Here is a 19,616-nt window from a genome sequence, read left to right as displayed (position 1 = left end):
TGAACACTAAAATTAGTGGGTGAAATTTTTTAATTACTGTGGTTGATTTTAAGTTTTATCTTCAAATTCTTTGATACTCCACTAGTGCTCCAGAAAGTGGAGCTTAATTCTCCTCCCCTTGAGTGTGGGTTGGACTTATTGCTTCTAATGAGAATAGGTATGCAAAGTGAAAAGTAGTAATTTTACAGTGATAAAAAAACCAACAGATATTACTGTGATCAAGGTTACTATTACTAGTAAAAGTCATGATGATATCATATATCATATGCACATTAAATGCAATATAATAGGAGATTTTCTTAATCTCCTCCAATCTGTAACAGTTGCTTAGTCTTTGTCTTCCATGACAGTTTAAGAGTACTAGTCAGATATTATGTAGACAGCTCCTCAGTTTGGGTTTGTTTGAGGTATTCCCTTGATAAGACTCAAGTTATGGGTTTTGGAGAAGAGTACCACAGAGGTGAAGTGCCCTGCTCATTGCATCACATCTGGAGGTATATGATATCATCATGACTTTGCATACCTATTCTCATTAGAAGCAGTAAGTTCAACTCACACTCAAGGGAGAAGAATTAAGCTCCACTTTCTGGAGAGTGGAGTATCAAAGAATTTGAAGATAAAACTTAAAATCAACCACAGTAATTAAAAAATTTCACCCACTAATTTTAGTGCTCATCAGCACTACATTATTGCTTGCAACAATTGCTACCGTGGTGTTCTAATGATGATCATCTATTTTCTTCATGCCTTCTATTATTTTGAATTCTTCTGTAAAGAAAATATGACCTTCAGGACGCCTGGGTGGCTCAGCGGTTAAGCGCCTGCCTTTGGCTTGGGGCGTGATCCTGGAGTCATGGGATCGAGTCCCGTATCAGGCTCCCTGCATGGAGCCTGCTTCTCCCTCTGCCTATATCTCTGCCTTTCTCTCTCTGTGTCTTTCATGAATAAATAAATAAATATCTTAAAAAAAAAAGAAAATATGACCGTCACCCCTATTTATTTGTTTATTCAGTCACTTCTTTGTATCAGGCTGACTAATGAAGATTAGAAGATTTTATTTATTCATGAGAGACACACAGAGAGAGGCAGAGACATAGGAGGAGGGAGAAGCAGGCTCCCTGGGAGAGCCCGATAAGGAAGGCAATCCCAGGATCCCAGGAGATCACGATCTGAGCCGAAGACAGATGCTCAACCACTGAGCCACCCAGGTGTCACTGGGTTAGAATTTAAAACCATTATTTATTATTCAAATTGCCCCAGCAACAGGCACTTTGCTAGTTCTTTCAAGTTCGTTCCTGTGTCCTTAGGACTCATCTGCATCCCTTTTTTTTAAAGCACTTTATCACTTTCTGACACTATAGAACACTCCAGGCACATCTTGTTATTTTCCCTGCCCAAGCCTTTGAATTAGCCATTTCTCCTAGAAACCCTGTTTCCTTTAGTGGAGAATGGTATTTAGAAACCAACATCTGGGGAGTACCTGGGTGGATCAGTTGGTTAAGAGTCCAACTCTTGATTTCAGCTCAGGTCGTGATCTCAGGGTCATGAGATCAGGCCCTGTGCTGGGCTCTGCACTCAGTGTAGAGTCTGCTTCTCCCTCTCCCTGATCTCTCTCTCTCAAATAAATACAATCTTAAAAAAAAGAAAAAAGAAAAAAAAATCAACATCTAGGTACTGAATGCTATGATACTAGGTATCACTGCTTCTGGGCTCTCTCAGAGGACAGAACTATGATATATATGTATGTATAGCAACCCATGTATACACATAGATCTATATTAAAATAAGCATGAGTTCACACTAGTATCTCCAGCTCTGATCCAGCACAACAGGGCTCATTCGAGCCTTTGATATTGTTTATCTGCAACTTCCTTTTACTGACACTGAGAAAACTGCCTCCAATCCCCTCACTTCATTTATTTGTTCAACTGTAGTACAGATGTAAAGCAGTTTCTAAAATGCTAACACAAATCGCGAGTAGAGGAGGGCAGTGGGATACGTACCCATGTGCAGCGATTTAAAAGTGAAAAGCTGCCTTCTCCCTTCTCTGAACCATGCATCATCATCTGCTGCCAATACCCAGAACTCAATACTAAGTCATGTTAGTGTTTTACCTGAGTTATAGGACTGACTGATCACAGGCATATGGGGACTAATCTGGGCACTGGATTTCATTCATTGCATTGTTTCCACGGTAAAACATAATCTAAATTTCAAATAACAAAATTAAAAGTAAACTTCTGGGATGCAATTTCTTTAAAAAGTGATATTTGTCTCTATTAGAGATAAAGATAAAATTCCATTAAAATAAATCCAATTGTGTAGGATTTCCAAGCCTCAGGCAATGATCCACTTATTTTGACTAAAGCATCTGGAATATCCTATAGAGTTCTAGACTCATCAATGAATTCATTGTTTTTCTGCTGTAAGCTCATTGAAGACAAGGATCATACCTTTTTTTTTTCATATTTTATTTATTTATTTGAGAGAGAGAACACAAGCAGAGGGAGAGGCAGAGGGAGAAGCAGACTCCTTATGGAGCAGGGAGCCTGAGGATGGGCTTGATCCCAGGTTCCTGGGATCATGACCAGAGCCAACGTCAGATGCTTCACCAACTGAGCTACCCAGGTCGCAAGGACCATGTCTTTCTAATTCAGCATTATTTCCATACCACTTAACACATAATAATTGCTTGACATTTTGATCTGATGATTATTCTTAAACACTGGGCATAGGGATCCCTGGGTGGCGCAGCGGTTTGGCGCCTGCCTTTGGCCCAGGGCGCGATCCTGGAGACCCGGGATCGAATCCCACGTCGGGCTCCTGGTGCATGGAGCCTGCTTCTCCCTCTGCCAGTGTCTCTGCCTCTCTCTCTCTCTCTCTCTGTGTGTGACTATCATAAATAAATAAAAATTAAAAAAAAAAAAAACAAAACACTGGGCATAAGGAATCCACTGCTATTTGGGATCTTCAGTTTCTAATGTCACTCTTTTTTGGCACAGTAATCAGCAATGGGATTTTCAGAGTAGTTACTAAAATGACCAACTAAATGAAAGTCCTTTATGTGTATTCCAAGAAGGGTGCAACTTTCTCCAGCTCCTCAATATCATCTCTGCTCACTTCATATTACTTCTCATTTCTTCACACCCTTTTGTTGCTGACATCTATTGCTGTCTCAGTCAAAATGCACTCTCTTAGTTTAGTTTAAAAAGATATTAGAAATGGCAGGGAAAGAACATAAGTGTTAATTTTTGATTTGGAGAGCAGAAAAGACCACTATCTCCAATCTTCTCCTGGTCTTTTTCCACACAAAACTCTTGACCTAACTTTCACTGCCTGATGATCATAAAAATTCTTGGAAGGGTCTTCTCAGCCTAATTTCAACACATATTCTTTTCAGAGCTGAAGTCATTCTCTGGTTCTAAGTTGTTGTTTTTTTTTTTTTTAAGATTTTATTTATTTATTCATGAGAGACAGAAAGAGAGAGAGGCAGGGACACAGGCAGAGGGTGAAGCAGGCTCCCTGCAGGGAGCCCGACGTGGGACTCGATCCCGGGACTCCAGGATCATGCCCTGGGTCAAAGGCAGGCACTAAACCGCTGAGCCACCTAGGGATCCCCTAGGTTTTATCTTTTATTTGAACCTTCTGAAACTACAGAATATGATAAACATTATTGATAGATTTAATTTCTAAATATGAATTAAACATTAGGGAAGAAAAAGAACAAGTAAACCACAAATAACTTTAGCACATAACAGATGTCAGGAACTATGCTAAGCCAACTTTACATAACTTACTAAAAACAACCCTCAGCAGGGGGCACCTGGGTGGCTCAGTCGGTTTGCCTGCCTTCCAGTCAGGTTATAATCCCATGGTCCTGGGATGGAGTTCCACATTGGGCTCCCTGCTCAGCAGGAGTCTGCTTCTTCCTCTGCTCCTTACCCAGCTTGAGGTCTCTTTCTCTCTCTCTCAAGTAAATAAATAAAATCTTAAAAAAAAAAAAAAAAAAAAAAAAAAAAAAAAACCTTTCCAAAACCCTCAGCAGTCTCTCCTTTGCTGTCCTACCCACTTCCTTGTGGTGTATTCAATAAACTTCTATCTCCTTTAAAAAGCAAACAAACAAAGAACACTAACAAGAAATATGTGATAGTATTTCCATTTTAAAACAAACAAAATAAGATGCCAAGAAGAGAGCACCAGGTAAGTGGTGGAAGCAGGACCTGTATCCACACTGGTCTGACTCCCTTGGTTTTCCATCACCCCACACTGCTTTCTTTCTTTCTCTCTCTTTTTTTAAAAATATATTTTATTTATTTATTCATGAGAGACACAGAGAGAGAGAGAGAGGCAGAGGGGGAAGCAGGCTCCATGCAAGGAGCCTGACATGGGACTCGATCCCGGGTCTCCAGGATCACATCCTGAACTGAAGGCGGTGCTAAACCGCTGAGCCACTGAGGCTGCCCCCCACACTGCTTTCTAAGAAAGAGTCTTGGAGAATTATCTCACATGAATCTTCCAAACTTTATTGGATTTGGAAAAGTTTCTGCTACACAAATTCTAGCTACATGGAAGCATCTTTCTTTACTTTTCTTTCTACTTAGAAGTTGGAAATTGCCTCTAAAGTCACATCTACTCAAAACAGACCAGTTGCACAGAATTGGGCATTAACAAAAGTGTTTCTTAAATAGGCTCTTTAGAAAGCTCTTATGAACTGCAAAAATTATATAAACAGGTAAGGAACTGGATTTCCTGATTTACGCTACCTTTGAAGAACTTACTTCCTAGGTAAGAAAGTACCATGTAAATCTGTCACTATTCTTCTAGAACTTACCCTCTTTTTTTTTTTTTTTTTTGAATTCCCCATTTTCTAAAGTTTAAAGCCCTACTAGGTTATTACTTGACTTAAATGTTGTTACAGAAGGCAATAAGGTGTTTAGGCCTTACTTCTTTACAGTTGGCACTTCAGAAATATCATTATAAATTAAAGGGAAAGAAGAAACATTTAAAGGAAAAGAACAAAATAGAAAAATTTGAATGAATTAATTGATCTATGAGAAGAAGTTAGGAGTGTATCCTTAAGTAGAGGAAATGTCAGCATATAAACCCAGTAGAAAGCAGAATTGGGTTATTACTTGAGAAACAGAAATAAAGGTTATTTTATTTTGTACACAAAGCTGTGCCAGCATTAAAATATTTCAAATTATGCTCAAACCCAAAAGACTCAGACTGGATTGGGTAACCACAGCATGCCAGTAAAATGAATGTGGTTCATTTAGATCAGGTACTTACTAGTTCAGGATGGTTTGGAAGGCCACATTTTTTGCATGGTTCATCATCATCTGCTAGGATGGCTTCTTCGCTTTCCTTTTCTTCCTCTTCCTCTGAAGCTGCAGATGATTTTTCACTGTCCGATGCTTCACTTTCATCATTGCTAGAATATTTCCATCTACCACGTGTTCGAGAACCAGTCCATCGAACTTTGCCTTTGGGTTTTACCTTGTATAAAATTAAAAATTGGAATAATTTGGTATAATAAGAACATTAAAGAACAAACTTCTCATTATATGTCCATTTGCAGTCAAAATACAAGAAGAAAATGAAAATTACTGTGTCTTTATCACAGATCTACCTACTATTATATTTCAGTAATATTCCAATATTTATTCTACTTTCGTTGGGGGGGGATAATTAACATCTTGTCTTATAAGCATTTTCCCTAGTCATAAAGTATATTGTTAACATCACTGTAAATGACCATATAAGATGCCATCACATAAGATGCCATCACACAACTGTATTTATCTAATCCCTTACTAAATAAATAGACATTTAGGTAGTTTCCCAGTTTTTCACTTTCATAAAAAATGGCTCCTTATAAATATAAACTTTTACAAACCTCTGTAGTTAGGATAAATTCCTTGAAGAGCATTCTGGGTCAAAGGCCATGCACATTTTAAAGGCTTTCTAATAGAGCACTGAATATATTCTCACATATTGCTATATAAAGTTTTAAATTCCCATATTAGAGATGAATTAAAAAATTTTCATGGGTCAGAACTGCATATAAAAATCCTGACAAATATAAAGAAGCATTATTCAGAGATTAGGTTTATAATGTTGTAAACTGCTTTTTATTGCCTTGTTTCAGTCTTTTAATTCATATTTCAGTTCATTCCTACAGTGTAAGTCCCCATCAATGATCAAAATAATTCTAACAACAGAAGGGGAAAAATTTTTTTAAATAAAGAAATTAAAAATTCAGTATTTCAGGGAACAAAGGATCACTTACAATGAAGAAGTGATCTGATCATTTAAATAAATTAAAAATAAAAGTAGCACTTTTAATTTTAACAAACTCCTATAAGCTAGCTGTATACTTGTACAAGATTTTGCTTAAAATAAAAGTCATAGAAAAAAGAATTCTGGCTTCTAAGACTAATGATTAAAATAGGGGAAGAAGATGCTCTCATACACGGTAATGAGAGAATATACTAATGGGGCCTTTTGGGGAGGCCAATGTGGCAATAGCTACCAAAAGTTAAAGTATACACATGCCCCTTGACCCAGCAATGCCAATTCTAGGAGTCTATTCTAAAGAAATACTCACTTATGTCCAAAAGGATCTTCAATGCAGCATTGCCTGTAATAGTGAAAAATTGGAAACAACCTAAATGTCAATCAATAAGGGAGTGGTTAAATAAGCTGAGGTACATCCACACTATGGAATACTATGTAGCCATCAATAACCAAAAGGTAGACTACATCTACTGACATAGAAAGAATTCAGACACACACTGATAAGTGAAAAATTCATAGAAAAATGAACACATTTATCTTTTAAGTGAACGGGTAAATATTTATGAACATAAATATGAATTGGAAAAAGATGTGGAAAAAGAACTGGAAAGACATGCATCCAAAACTGTTAATAGTGTTTACGTGACATTTTGATTTTTCAATCCCACAGCTTGAGTATTATCTGCATAGTTTACAAAGAGAACATATTCCCTGTAATAGAGAAAAAGTTTAAAAGATGACAAGATTATATAGTCTGAAATTTAATGTCTGGAATACTAGTGAGAAAAGATATCTCAGCTATAGGAAGAAAGATATATATATATATATATATATATATATACACACACACACACACACACATATATATATTAAAGTTCTCTTTAGCCAAAACCAAGAGTCACACTTAGGCCCAATTATTTCTAATAAAAATTAAAGCTCAGAACAGGAGAAATTTTACCTTGCTTACTTTAGAATTCGTATCCTTCTCTGTTTTTTTCATATTTTCTTTTTTGTCTGCTTTCTGCAAAGCTGCTGACTCTTCTTCTACCTCATCTTCTCCTTCTCCTCTTTTTTTATCAGCTTTCTGATCTCTGATCTCAGCCACTTTTGCTGTGGGTCTTGATATTCTTGGAGATCTCCTTAAAGTACGACCCACATTTGTTTTCTCTTCTTCCTTTTCTGTCTTCTCTTGCTTGGTTTCTTGTTCTAGAATTTGGGGAGGACAATCTGGCTTTTTCTTTCGACTGGATATCCTAATTGTTAATTTGATGCCCTCTTTCTGCCTTTCAGAGGTTATCTCTGTGTTTTCTGAGGCAGTGGTTTCTTCCTCAGGAACCAGCTTATATTTAAATTTGCTTTTTTGCACAGAACTCTTTGCCTCAGAAGGATCTTCTGTGCCAGAGGTCTGGGCATTGTCCAGATTATCCGTTTCTACCTTTGTGGATTCAGAATCCTTTTTTAGAATTTCTGGGTCTGTTTTTTCCAGGGGCTGACCTTCTGTGGAACTTGTGTTCTGACATTCTACCACCTCTTTTTCTGAGGCTAACTTCTCACAGTGGTCTGTCATGTTAGACGGTGCTGAACCTTCAGCTGCCTCTGGAGAGACTGGCTTTCCTGATTCTGGAGTATACTTTGGAGCCTCCTCTGGTATTGGACTCAATCTTTCTGTGTCCTTCTCAAGAAAAGTCTTTTTGGACTTCTCTAACTTTTCAAGACATTCTAGGACTGGTGGGCGCTTATCCTTTTTACTTTTGGAAGACTTCTCGTCAACTTTCAGGGTACAAGATTCAGTGGCAGATAAAGAGGTTTTCAAAGAGAGATCTTTTGCCATCTCAGAAGACTCAAGAGAGATTTCCATTTCCAGAGGACCAGTTTCCTCTAACTGCCCTTTTTGACTCTGGGGCTCTAAGATTAATATTGAACTATCTGCATCTTTCCCTACAGGGACCACTTCCTTCTCAAGATCGCCTATTTTCATATTCGTTATGACAGAATTTAAGGACTCTGCTCCATTTCCCTCTACGATGACACTTCTATCTTTAGATGGGCTACAGCTATCTTCCTTTGTATCACAAATCCTTGTCTCCATTTGTTCTGTCTTAAAATTTGAAGTTACCTTTTCATCACTAACTTCTCCATTTACCAGTTGTTTCCCTTCATGACCCAAAATAGTAATCGTAGAGATCCTTTTACAAGTCTCTTCCTCTTGCTTTATTTCATCTTTCAAAAACTCTTTTGTTGGAGTAACTGATTTACACAAAGGTCCTTTGATTGGACTGTCAAAATCATCACTCAGTTTAATTTCTCGTTTTTTTAGGGGTATCTTGGCCTGCTGGTCATTTTTAAGTTTTTCGGTTTCTTCAGTAGACTTCTCAGTGATTTCTTGAGAAGATCTAACATTGCCACCAAATTCCAGCCTCTCTGGCTCTAGCTTCTCCATGCTACCTTTGATATCTTTAGGATCTGCTCTAAATTCCTTTACTTCGACTTTAGTGGGTTTGACATTTTCCTTGAAGGAATCACTTTCTTCTTTGATAATCCTTTTTTCCTCACTTTCTGGCAAAGGTTTTTCTAGCTTGACTATGACTGGCAGTTTGACAAGTTCCTTTTCATCTTCTTTTTCTATTTTCACAGTAGCCTCTTCCAGAGCACTGGGTGTAGAACAGTTTTCTGAATCTACTGGCTGCTCTTCACTTTTCATCTTCTCATTTTCCTTCTGTTCCTCTACAAATCAGGAAAAAATTTACATAAATCTAAGCATTTAAGATTATAAAATACAAAAGGCTAAATATAATTGATATTCTCAATTGAAATTTCCCTCTTAAAAAAGGTGGCTTGTCAATGGACATTTGATCAAAAAAGAAACAAAAACCAAAAAACCAAACACTCCAAATCTGACGGTGAAGGAAATTACCAAACCTGAAGCACAACTTCTAAATATCAAAAAATGGGTATTCAGAAAGATTCAGGTTTCTGCTTTATACTTTTAGCTTCAGTGTTCCTCAATGGAATGCAAATGTTTATACAGTTCAAATAATTTATTCAAGCTCAAGTGATGGCTCAAAAATGTGAACTAAAAATACTACATAAAACATTTCCAAAAGACCATATTTGTTTTAAAAACTGACAAATGTTCTTCCTTGCAAGTCACTGAGCACTTCATTTCATTGAGGTAGCACGAGCATGGGAAAATGTTTGTTTTATGCTTTATACAGATTACTAAAAGTAACACAATTCTGCACAGAAAATGAAACATATGCCCACAAAAAGAATAAAAGGTCCATAATCTTAATACCCAGAGGCAGCCACTATTATTATTTTAGGTTACTTCTAGTCCTGTATATTTTTAACAAAGTTGGGATCATGTTGCCCCATTTTTTTTTTCATTGAAACATTACCACTATCTTATGATATTTAATGCCTTTTAAGAAATCAGATTTAATTATATAGCAGTCCTCAATGTGGTTGTATTAAAATTTACTTTATCAAATGCCATAGTAAAATTTCAGAAGTTAATATGTTACCAACTATATACATTTATCATCAATTCTTCTTTTTACCTTAATTGGCTATGTATTTCCAACTTTTATAGAGTACTTAATAGTGCAAAAACCAAATCTGGTAAATAGCATAATCTTTGTGATTTTTTTTGCATTAAAAAAATTATTTTAAGTAGGCTCCAGGCTCAGCCTGGAGCCCAATGTGGAGCTGAAACTCACAACCCTGAGATCAAGACCTGAGCTGAGATCAAGAAGAGTTGCATGTTTAACCAACTGAGCCACCCAGGTGCCCCAATAACATTACATTTGAATGGGATTACACAGATTGCACAAACAATATAAACCAGTGCTCAGAGAATCTAAGCAGAGCGTTTTCACAGAATTCATTAAGTACTAATTTTACCTGTATTTCCCATCACTTCACTATATCCCTACAATTGAAAAAAACAGCTCTAAATGGAATTTTACCAAAGTAGTAATTTTTACCAAAAAAATTGCACACATTAAACCAAATTGATAGACTAGAGTTATAATGTATTTCACAGGTATAAAATGGAATAAAAGAGAAGGGAGATGAATCAGGACATGTTTTTGAAAATAAGAACGCAACATCTTTAAAAGAGTAAATATTTTAATTACAAACAACTAGTTCTTTTACTTAATTCATGTTGCAAATATACCATTCAAGAACCACTAAGAACCACTCAGAACCTGAAACAGGAGGTCAGTATTGCTCTTCACTCTTTACATTGTCAATAATTTCATATATGCATGCCACTAAGGAAATTAAAGACATGACATTAATGATCTAATTTGTGTTTTCTCCTTCCCACTGAAAAAGTAGCCTTAGTAAATTCCTGATCATTGAGATCAGTTAGCACATCAGGAAATCTAATTAAATGAATATCTTAACAATTAAAACACTGATTACCAAAAAAAAAAAAAAAAAAACCCACTGATTACCATTTTAAAAAATAACTTCAACTTGTAAAAAGATCATTCAGTTATATATAAGCATTTTCCTGAAGTTTTCTTAAAAAGAAACTGTAAAAGAAATGCAAATGACTTGAAGAGATATAAAATCTGAAGAAACTTTTTTTTTTTTTTTTTTTTTTAAGAAACAAAACTTAAGGTAAAACTTACTTCAAAACTCACATTGGAGCAGCAACACTGGTTGGCAAACTTGAGGTAATCCAAGAGAAGTATTATCTACCATAGGTTTTTATTTATTTTTATTTTTTTTTTAAAGATTTTGTTTATTTATTCATGAGAGACACACACACACAGAGGCAGAGACACAGGCAGACGGAGAAGCAGGCTCCATGCAGGGAGCCCAATGTGGGACTCGATCCCAGGTCTCCAGGATCAGGCCCTGGGCTGAAGGTGGCGCTAAACCGCTGAGCCACCCGGGCTGCCCTACCATAGTTTTTTTTTTTTTTTTTTAATTTTTTCTAATTTATTTATTTATGATAGTCACAGAGAGAGAGAGAGAGAGAGAGGCAGAGACACAGGCAGAGGGAGAAGTAGGCTCCATGCACCGGGAGCCCGATGTGGGATTCGATCCCGGGTCTTCAGGATTTCGCCCTGGGCCAAAGGCAGGCACCACCCAGGGATCCCCTACCATAGGTTTTTAAAGTGGATTCACTCACCTACTCAACAAATATTTACTGATTACCTATTATGTGCTTTCCCAACCATCCCAACCACAATCTCTATGGAATAAAACACTGACTATCCTATAAAAGTTAACTGTAAAGGACATTGCTAGGTATCTACCCAGTATAAACATACCTTTTATTGGGCTTCACTTTATTGTACTTTCCAGATACTGCATTTTGTTCAAATTGGAAGTTTGTGGCAATCTTGCATCAAGCAAGTCTATTGGCACCATTTTTCTAAAAGCATTTGCTCACTTCATGTCTCGGTCACATTTTGGTAATTCTCACAATATTTCAAACTTTTTCATTATACTACGTTTGTTACAGTGATTTGTTATCAGTGATCATTTGATGTTACTATTATAATTGCTTTGGGGCTCCACAAACCACACCCATTTAAGACGGTCAACTTAAAATTGTGTGTGTTCTGACTACTCCACCAACTGACCAACCCCCCCATCTCTCCTTCTCCTTGGGCCTTCCTATTCCCTGAGACACATCAATACTGAAATTAGGCCAGCTAATATTTTACAATGGCCATTAAGTATTTGAGGGAAAGGAAAAGTCACACATCCCTCAAGTTAAATCAAAAGTTAGAAATGATTAAGCTTACTGAGTAAGGCATGTCAAAAGCCCAGACAGGTCAACAACAATGCATCTTATACCAAATAGCTGGCCAAGTTGTGAATGCAAAGGAAAAGTCCTTGGAAGAAATTTTAAAAGTGCCACTCCAGGGATGCCTGGGTGGCTGAGCAGTTAACCGTCTGCCTTCTACCCAGGGCGTGATCCTGGAGTCCCAGGATCGAATCCTGCATTGGGCTCCCTGCAGGGAGGCTGCTTCTCCCTCTGCCTATGTCTCTGCCTCTCTCTCTGTGTCTCTCATGAATAAATAAAATCTTTTTTTTTTTTAAAGTGCCACTCCACTGATCACGATTAAAACAACAACAACAACAAAAACAGAAGCAAACAGCCTTTATTGCCAATATGCTGAAAGTTTTAATAGTCTAGACAGAAGATCAAACCAGCCACAATATTCCCTTAATGCAAAGGCTAATCCACAGCAAGGCCCTAACTTTTCTCAATTCCATAAAGGCTGAGAGAGGGTAAAGAAGGTACAGAAGAAAACCCTGGAGCTTGCAGAAGTTGATTTATCAGGTTTAAGAAGCCATAGAGACATAACATAAAAGTGCAAGCAAAACAGCAAGTGCTGAAGCAGAAGCTGTAGTTACCCAGAAGACATAGCCAAGAAAATTCATGAAGGTGGCTACACCAAACAACAGATTTTCCATGCAGATAAAATAAGGCTTCTAATGGAAGACAATGTAGGATTTTCATAGCTAGAAAGAAGTCAATGCAGGCTTCAAAGCTTCAAAGGACAAGCTGACTCTCCTGTTAGGGGCTAATACATGACTTGGAGTTGAAGCCAATGCTCATTTACCGTTCTGAGAATCCTAGGGCCCTTAAGAATTATGCTAAATCTACTGTGTCGGTGCTCCATGAATGGAACAATAAAGTCTGGATGAGATCACATCTGTTTACAACATGGTTTCCTGAATATCTCAAGCCCACTATTGAGATAACTGCTCAGAAATAAAGATTCCTTTCAAAATATTACTGTTCATTGACAATGAATTTGGTTACCCAAGAGCTCTGATGGAGAGGGACGAGATGGATGTTGTTTTCATGCCTGCTGATACAACATCCATTCTGTAGCTCATGTATCAAGGCATCATTTCCACTTTCAATTATTATTTAAGAAATACATTTAATAAGGTTATATATAGCTGCCAAAGATATTGATTCCTCTGGTAGATGTAAGCAAAGAAAAAAACTCTTCTCAAAAGGATTTACTATTTTAGACACCATGAAGGACATCAGTGACTCCTGGGAAAAAGTCAAAATATCAACATGAACAGGAGTGTGGAAGAAGTGGATTCCAGTTCTCATGGATGAATTCATAGGGTTCAAGACCTCAGTAGAGGTAGTAACTGCAGATGTGATGGAAACAGCAAGATAACTAGCATGAGAAGTGGAGCCTGAAGATGTGATTGAATTGCCACAATCTCATGATAAAACTTGAACAGATGAGGAGTGACTTCTCATGGATGAGCAAAGTAAGTGGTTTCTTGAGATGGGAATCTGCTTCTGGTGAAGATGCTGTGAAGATGGTTGAAATGACAAAAAGCATTCAAAATATTACATAAACTATATTGATAAAGCAGTGTCAGGCTTGAGAGGATTGATTCCAATTTTGAAAGAAGTTCTACTGAGGGTATAATGCTATCAAATAACATAGCATGCTAGAGACAAATCACTGATGAAAGCCAAGAGTCAGTCAACTGATGTGGCAAACTTCATTCACTGTTGTCTTATTTTAAGAAACTGCTACACCACCTCAGCCTTCAGCAACCACCATCTGGATCAATAAGCAGCCATTAACATGGCTTATTAAGGTAAGACCTTCCACCAGCACAAAGATAACGACTCACTGAGAGCTCAGATGATGGTTAGGATTTCTTTTTTTTTTTTTTTTAAGATTTTATTTATATATTCATGAGAAACACAGGGGAGAGAGAGACAGAGGCAGAGGCAGAGGGAGAAGCAGGCTCCACACAGGGAGGCCGATGTGGGACTCGATCTTGTGGGATCATGCCGTGAGCCAAAGGCAGATGCTCAACTGTTGAGCCACCCAGGCATCCCGATGGTCAGCATTTCTTAGCAATAAAGTATTTTTTTTAATTTTTTTTAATTTTTATTTATTTATGATAGTCACAGAGAGAGAGAGAGAGAGAGAGAGAGAGGCAGAGGGAGAAGCAGGCTCCATGCACCGGGAGCCTGACGTGGGATTCGATCCCGGGTCTCCAGGATCGCGCCCTGGGCCAAAGGCAGGCGCTAAACCGCTGCGCCACCCAGGGATCCAATAAAGTATTTTTTAATTAAGAAATGTGCATTGTTTTTGTAGGCATAACACTACTGCACACTTAACAGACTACAGGATAGTGTAAATATTACTTTTATGTGTACTTGGAAAACAAAAAATTCCTTTGATTCATTTTATAGCAATAGTTGCTTTACCGAAGTGGTCTGAAACTAAACCTGCAATATATCCAAAGTATGCTTTTATCTGTTTTTTTCTTCTAACAGAACCCTGTTTTTGTTCAGTAAAGTACTTGCCTCTTTAGATACCTATGAGTCATATGATTCAGTTCTGACCAAGGAGATGCATGAGGAAGTCTCCTGGTTGAGACTTACAGGGTTCAACTGACCTACGCCTTTTGCTTTTCCTACTTGCTATCCACAGTCTACACATAATACCTGGAGAGGGAGCAATCAAAGCCACATGGTAAGGATAGCAGACTAGGAAGGATAGTTGATGGCTTCATGGAGCTGCTTAACCAGACGTGGATTACTATTTGACGTTTTATTCCAAGGGAAAAAACCCAATTCTGTTTGAACATGTAGCCAAATGCAATCATGTCTAAATCATTTTCCTTTCACTTTTGTGTTCTATTATCTTTCCTTTTCCATACTAACCAAAATTCATCCATATCCACTTAATACCTATTGGGCTTGTCATCCCTTGGATGATAAAGGGGTAACTAATCCCTGATGAGGCTTAATTTATTTATAATCTTTCTCTTCTAAGCCAAGACTTAATTTTAAAAAGTATAGTGGTTTCAGAGTCTGTTCAACTCCTACATACCTAAGGTAAATTAACACAAACACTTTAAAAAGCAAGCTGGAAATATCCACTCTAAAGCTTGAAGAAATATACTCTGTAATAGATTAATTCTGCTTATAGAAAATATATTAAACATGAGTATTTATTATAAGCACTGCTATAAAACTGCAAAGTTAGAAATAATCTATATATCTTTAAAATAGGAGAATGAATAACCAGTATATAGCAAATAATAGAAAAGAAACAAATTTACATGGATCAATTATGGATGAATTTCAGAAATAAAATGATGAATGAAAATAGCAAGCTGCAAAAGGGCAGGTAGCATCTGCAAAGCCATAAAATGCACAAAATGATGCTATGTATTGATATGGCTACATACACATGTAGCAAAATCATAAACATATGAATAAGAATAATTCACAGGACTGTGGCCATGCCTGGAAGAGGAAGGTAAAGGAATGGAATGAAAAATGAGGGAAAATAACTATTTCTACAACGTTTTTAATCAAAAGCAAATTTTAGCAATATCTAAGTGTTTTATACTATGTTGTTTATTTGAACTATTTCATTAAAAATTAAGAAATGAGGGGACACCTGGGTGGCTCTGTGGCTGAACATCTGCCTTTGGCTCAGGTCATGATCCCATGGTCCTGGGATCAAGTCCCGCATTGGGATCCCCACAGGGAGCCTGCTTCTCCCTCTACCTATGTCTCTGCCCCTCTCTCTGTATCTCTCATGAATAACTAAACCTTGAAAAAAAAAATTAAGAAATGAGTTCGATAAATCTTAATGCTCTAGTGCCACTTCCACATTGGCTAGTTATGATCTTAGGAAAATTATCTTTCTACATTTCTTTAGACTCTGAACTCTAAAAGTGAAATAAAAAAATATCTATAGTCGAAGAACCACTGTGAGGGGTGCCTGGGTGGCTCAGTCAGTTAAGTGTCCAACTCTTGGTTTCTGCTCAGGTCACAATTTCGGGGTCATGGGACTGAGCCCTAAGTAAACTCCGAACTTGGCAGAGAGGCTGCTTGAGGATTCTCTCCCTCTCTCTCTCCCCCTCCTGCATCGTGTGCTTTTCTCCCACTCCCAGTAAATAAATAAATAAATCTTAAAACAAAACAAAACAAAACAAACTGCTGTGAAGGCTTGTTTGTTTTTAATGCAACCTGTGAAGCACTTTGTCAGTCAGGAGCAATACTAGTCAGGAGCTATTATTATTGTTATTCATTATTTGGCCCCTTCTTACTATAAATTTTAGCCACATTAAAAAACTGTAGTGTTTCCCAAAGATGCCACCATTGCTTAGAAAGCCATTTCTACTTTTTACCCCTCCATTTCTCTCTTTCCCAATTTGTAAAACAATTAAAATATCAATAACCACTAGGATTGTTAAAGACTACAGAAGGATGGCATAGCTAATCATTCAAGGATAGTATTATCATTATTACTGTTATTTTATTGGCAAAATCTTACACCTGTCAAGCCCAGTCAAAATATCACTCCCATTTTATATAGTTTTATCTGAGTTTTCCCCCTACTTTCCCCTACTAAGAATTAACCACTCCCCCCTCCTGTGTACTGCTTTACGTAGGGTTTTATAATAGCACTTATTACCCCTAATTACAATTGTTTACTTACAAATCTCTTTTACTAGTCTAATGAACTATGCCACTGTGAAGAGTTGTGGCTTATTACCTGTGGTACAACACTGAAACATCCTCTGGTTATACTGAATAAATTGAAATGGTAATAAATTCTAGACTCATAGTGATAAATTACATCTATACATTTTAAGATGTAGCTTTTACTAATACAGAATCTAGTTTATCTGACTAACTTACAGAGATTTGGGCAAGGACATGACATATTTAATAGCTGTTAAGGTATACTGCACTGAAGGATTAATAAATACACTTATGTAAGAGACTATTTAAAATATAAGAATAACATTAAAGGCCCTAAGCAAAAATGGGTTATTACAGATGGGTCATTCAAAGAAGATAAAATGTACAAATTCTACTAGCAATCAAGGAAATTGAAACTCAAAAAAATATAATTTTTGATCAAACCAACCAGTAAAGTTTGTTTAGTGAGAACATTCAAAACATTTTTTTAAAAAAAGATTTTATTTATTTATCCATGAGAAATACACACACAGAGGTAGAGACATGGGAAGAAGAGAGAAGCAGGCTCCATGTAGGAAGCCTGATGTGGGACTTGATCCCAGGACTCAGGGTCACGCCATGGGCCAAAGCCAGGTGCTCAACCACTGAGCCACCCAGGCATCCCAACATTCAAAACTTCTAAGGGCATAGTGAAAGGAACATGGTTCATACACTAATAGTATTATAGTATAAGCTGATACAACCACTCAATAATCAATATTTGTTAGGTGCTAACTTTATATGTGGAACTTTCTTCTTTAAGGAATTTTTAAAGACATAGGGAAATCCTAATAGTAGAAGAAGTAAAAAGATATAGAATTCCATTTATCACATAATCTCAATTCTAATAAATAAATAAACAACCATGCCTAAAGTAAAGATTAGAAAGAAAGAAATCACAATATTAACAGTGGTTTTCCCTCTTGGCCACAATAGGTATTTTTTGCTTTTACCCAAGTTTTCTAGTGCAAACATCTATTATCTTTACAGTGACATAAATTATAAGTAAGCAATCCAATTATAAGAAACCCTGGTTTGCCCAGGACTGAGAGGTTTTCTAGGACATGGGTCTTGCCATGCTTAAACAGACAATCTAGACAAATGAGGACAGTTGATCACACTATTCCCACTCATGCTGACTTGTCATTAAAATTAAATATGTACGCTGCTGTTTGTACAATGGTACTGCTAAATTTCTTTGGAACTATCTCTTATTCGGTTTATCAACCAAAGTAAAATGTGTTGACCATTTTGCAAGACAGCCAATTAGGCCTTAAGGAGCATTAAATGATAGCAGAGCAATGCAAATTTAATCTGAACCACAGAAGCATCCCTTCAGATTTAGCATTCAAGAATTTAGGTTACTTTACATTTACCTTTTTAATATATTTTCAAAATTAATTGGCAGTAAACAGGTACAATGCACCTACCATGAGCAGAGATCTATATCAGCTACTGGGGATAAAGGAATAAGATTGGTATTACAATAAATTCATGGTCACCAGCTATCCCTGAGACACTGAGGCTACCCAGTAATCTTCCTCTTTTTCTCTAGCAGTAACTATTTTAATGTTCTTCACTATCCTCAAACCTGTAATCTCTCTGCTATGTCCACATCTTCAAATGATTCTGTCCTCCATTTCAAAATAAAAAAAGAAGCCATGAGGCAGAAGTTTCTTCTTATCACCAGACCTATAAACCTACTCCTGTTAAAATAGAGATGTAAAAGCTAAGGCCAATCTTTCTACCTATGTTTTGGATCTCATCTCCTCCAGTGTACTCAGGAAGGGTTTTAAATAATGTCATTATCTCACTTGTTTTAATGAGACCTCAGTGGCTGTCTTATGCCAAGTAGATGAAAGAAGATCAAGGAGAAAAACAAGAATAGTTTGGGGATTATTTCAAGAGAATTCATGGTAAAACATTTTCAAGGTCATCTCATTTTATTCAGACTAAAAACCATTCTCGATAAACCACAAGGCCCTAGATAACCTCTACACATCTCTCCGCCACCTCCCATAGCCTGACCTCCATGACCTCATTTCCTCCTGTATTACAATACCCCTCACTCATTCTGCTTCAGCTGTATTACTCACCTTGCTATAAAACAGGAGCCAGCAAATTTATTCTGTAAAGGGTCAGATAGTAAATATTTTAGTCTGTATAGCAACTACTCAACTCTACCTTTGTAGTATGATAGCAACTATGGACAGTAAGATACTAAAAGAAACAATACATTCTAATTAACAAAAGCATAGCCGGTCTTGTGGCACCCGGGTGGCTCAGTTGGTTGAACATCTGTCTTCGGTTCAGGTTATAATCCTAGGGTCCTGAGATCAAGCCCCACATCAGGCTCCATGTTCTCCCTCCTCCTCTGCACCTCCTCCTCACTTGTGCTCTTTCTCATTCTTTCTCTCTCTCAAATGAATAAATAAATAAAATCTTATAAAAAGATACAAAACAAAGAACAGTAGGCCGTATTTAGCCTATAATCCCTATTCTGCCAATCTTTGCCCTAGTATATTAAGTAGGCATGCTCCCCAGTCAAGGTCTTGCATTTGTTTTTGTCTACTTAAAAAAAAAAGCTTTTCCTTGGGTCTGAATGGCTTGCTCTCCCCCAACTCTTTAGTTTTTACTTGTCACATTTTCAGTAAGTCCTTTTCTAACCCCAATCTAAAGTTATACCCTCCCTCATCCCCCAAATTATTTTCCTCCATAGCTCCTTATCATCTAATGTGTTATGTATTTATTAATCATGTTTATTGTCTAGCTCCCCATACTATGTAAGTGTCATGAAGGCTAGAAGTCA

At 37.1% G+C, this 19,616-nt stretch overlaps 1 protein-coding gene across 2 annotated transcripts in view; it reads right to left on the bottom strand.

Moving 5' to 3' along the window:
- The window catches only part of RSF1 (remodeling and spacing factor 1), a 157,241-nt gene that overhangs the window by 27,990 nt on the left and 109,635 nt on the right, over positions 1–19,616 (bottom strand). Inside the window, exons 6-7 of one of the 2 annotated variants that reach the window (XM_025419540.3) lie at positions 7,256–9,021; positions 5,290–5,496 (exon numbers count right to left, since the gene is read on the bottom strand). In XM_025419540.3, coding sequence (XP_025275325.1) covers positions 5,290–5,496; positions 7,256–9,021 — 1,973 coding nt within the window. The remainder of the gene's footprint in view (positions 1–5,289; positions 5,497–7,255; positions 9,022–19,616) is intronic. The other variant, XM_025419541.3, reaches the window with a different exon arrangement.

This window comes from Canis lupus, chromosome 21, assembly GCF_003254725.2.
Source record: "Canis lupus dingo isolate Sandy chromosome 21, ASM325472v2, whole genome shotgun sequence".
Taxonomy (NCBI): domain Eukaryota; kingdom Metazoa; phylum Chordata; class Mammalia; order Carnivora; family Canidae; genus Canis; species Canis lupus.
The sequence above is the reverse complement of the archived record's forward strand: the minus strand, read 5'-3'. Positions and strand labels throughout refer to the sequence as shown.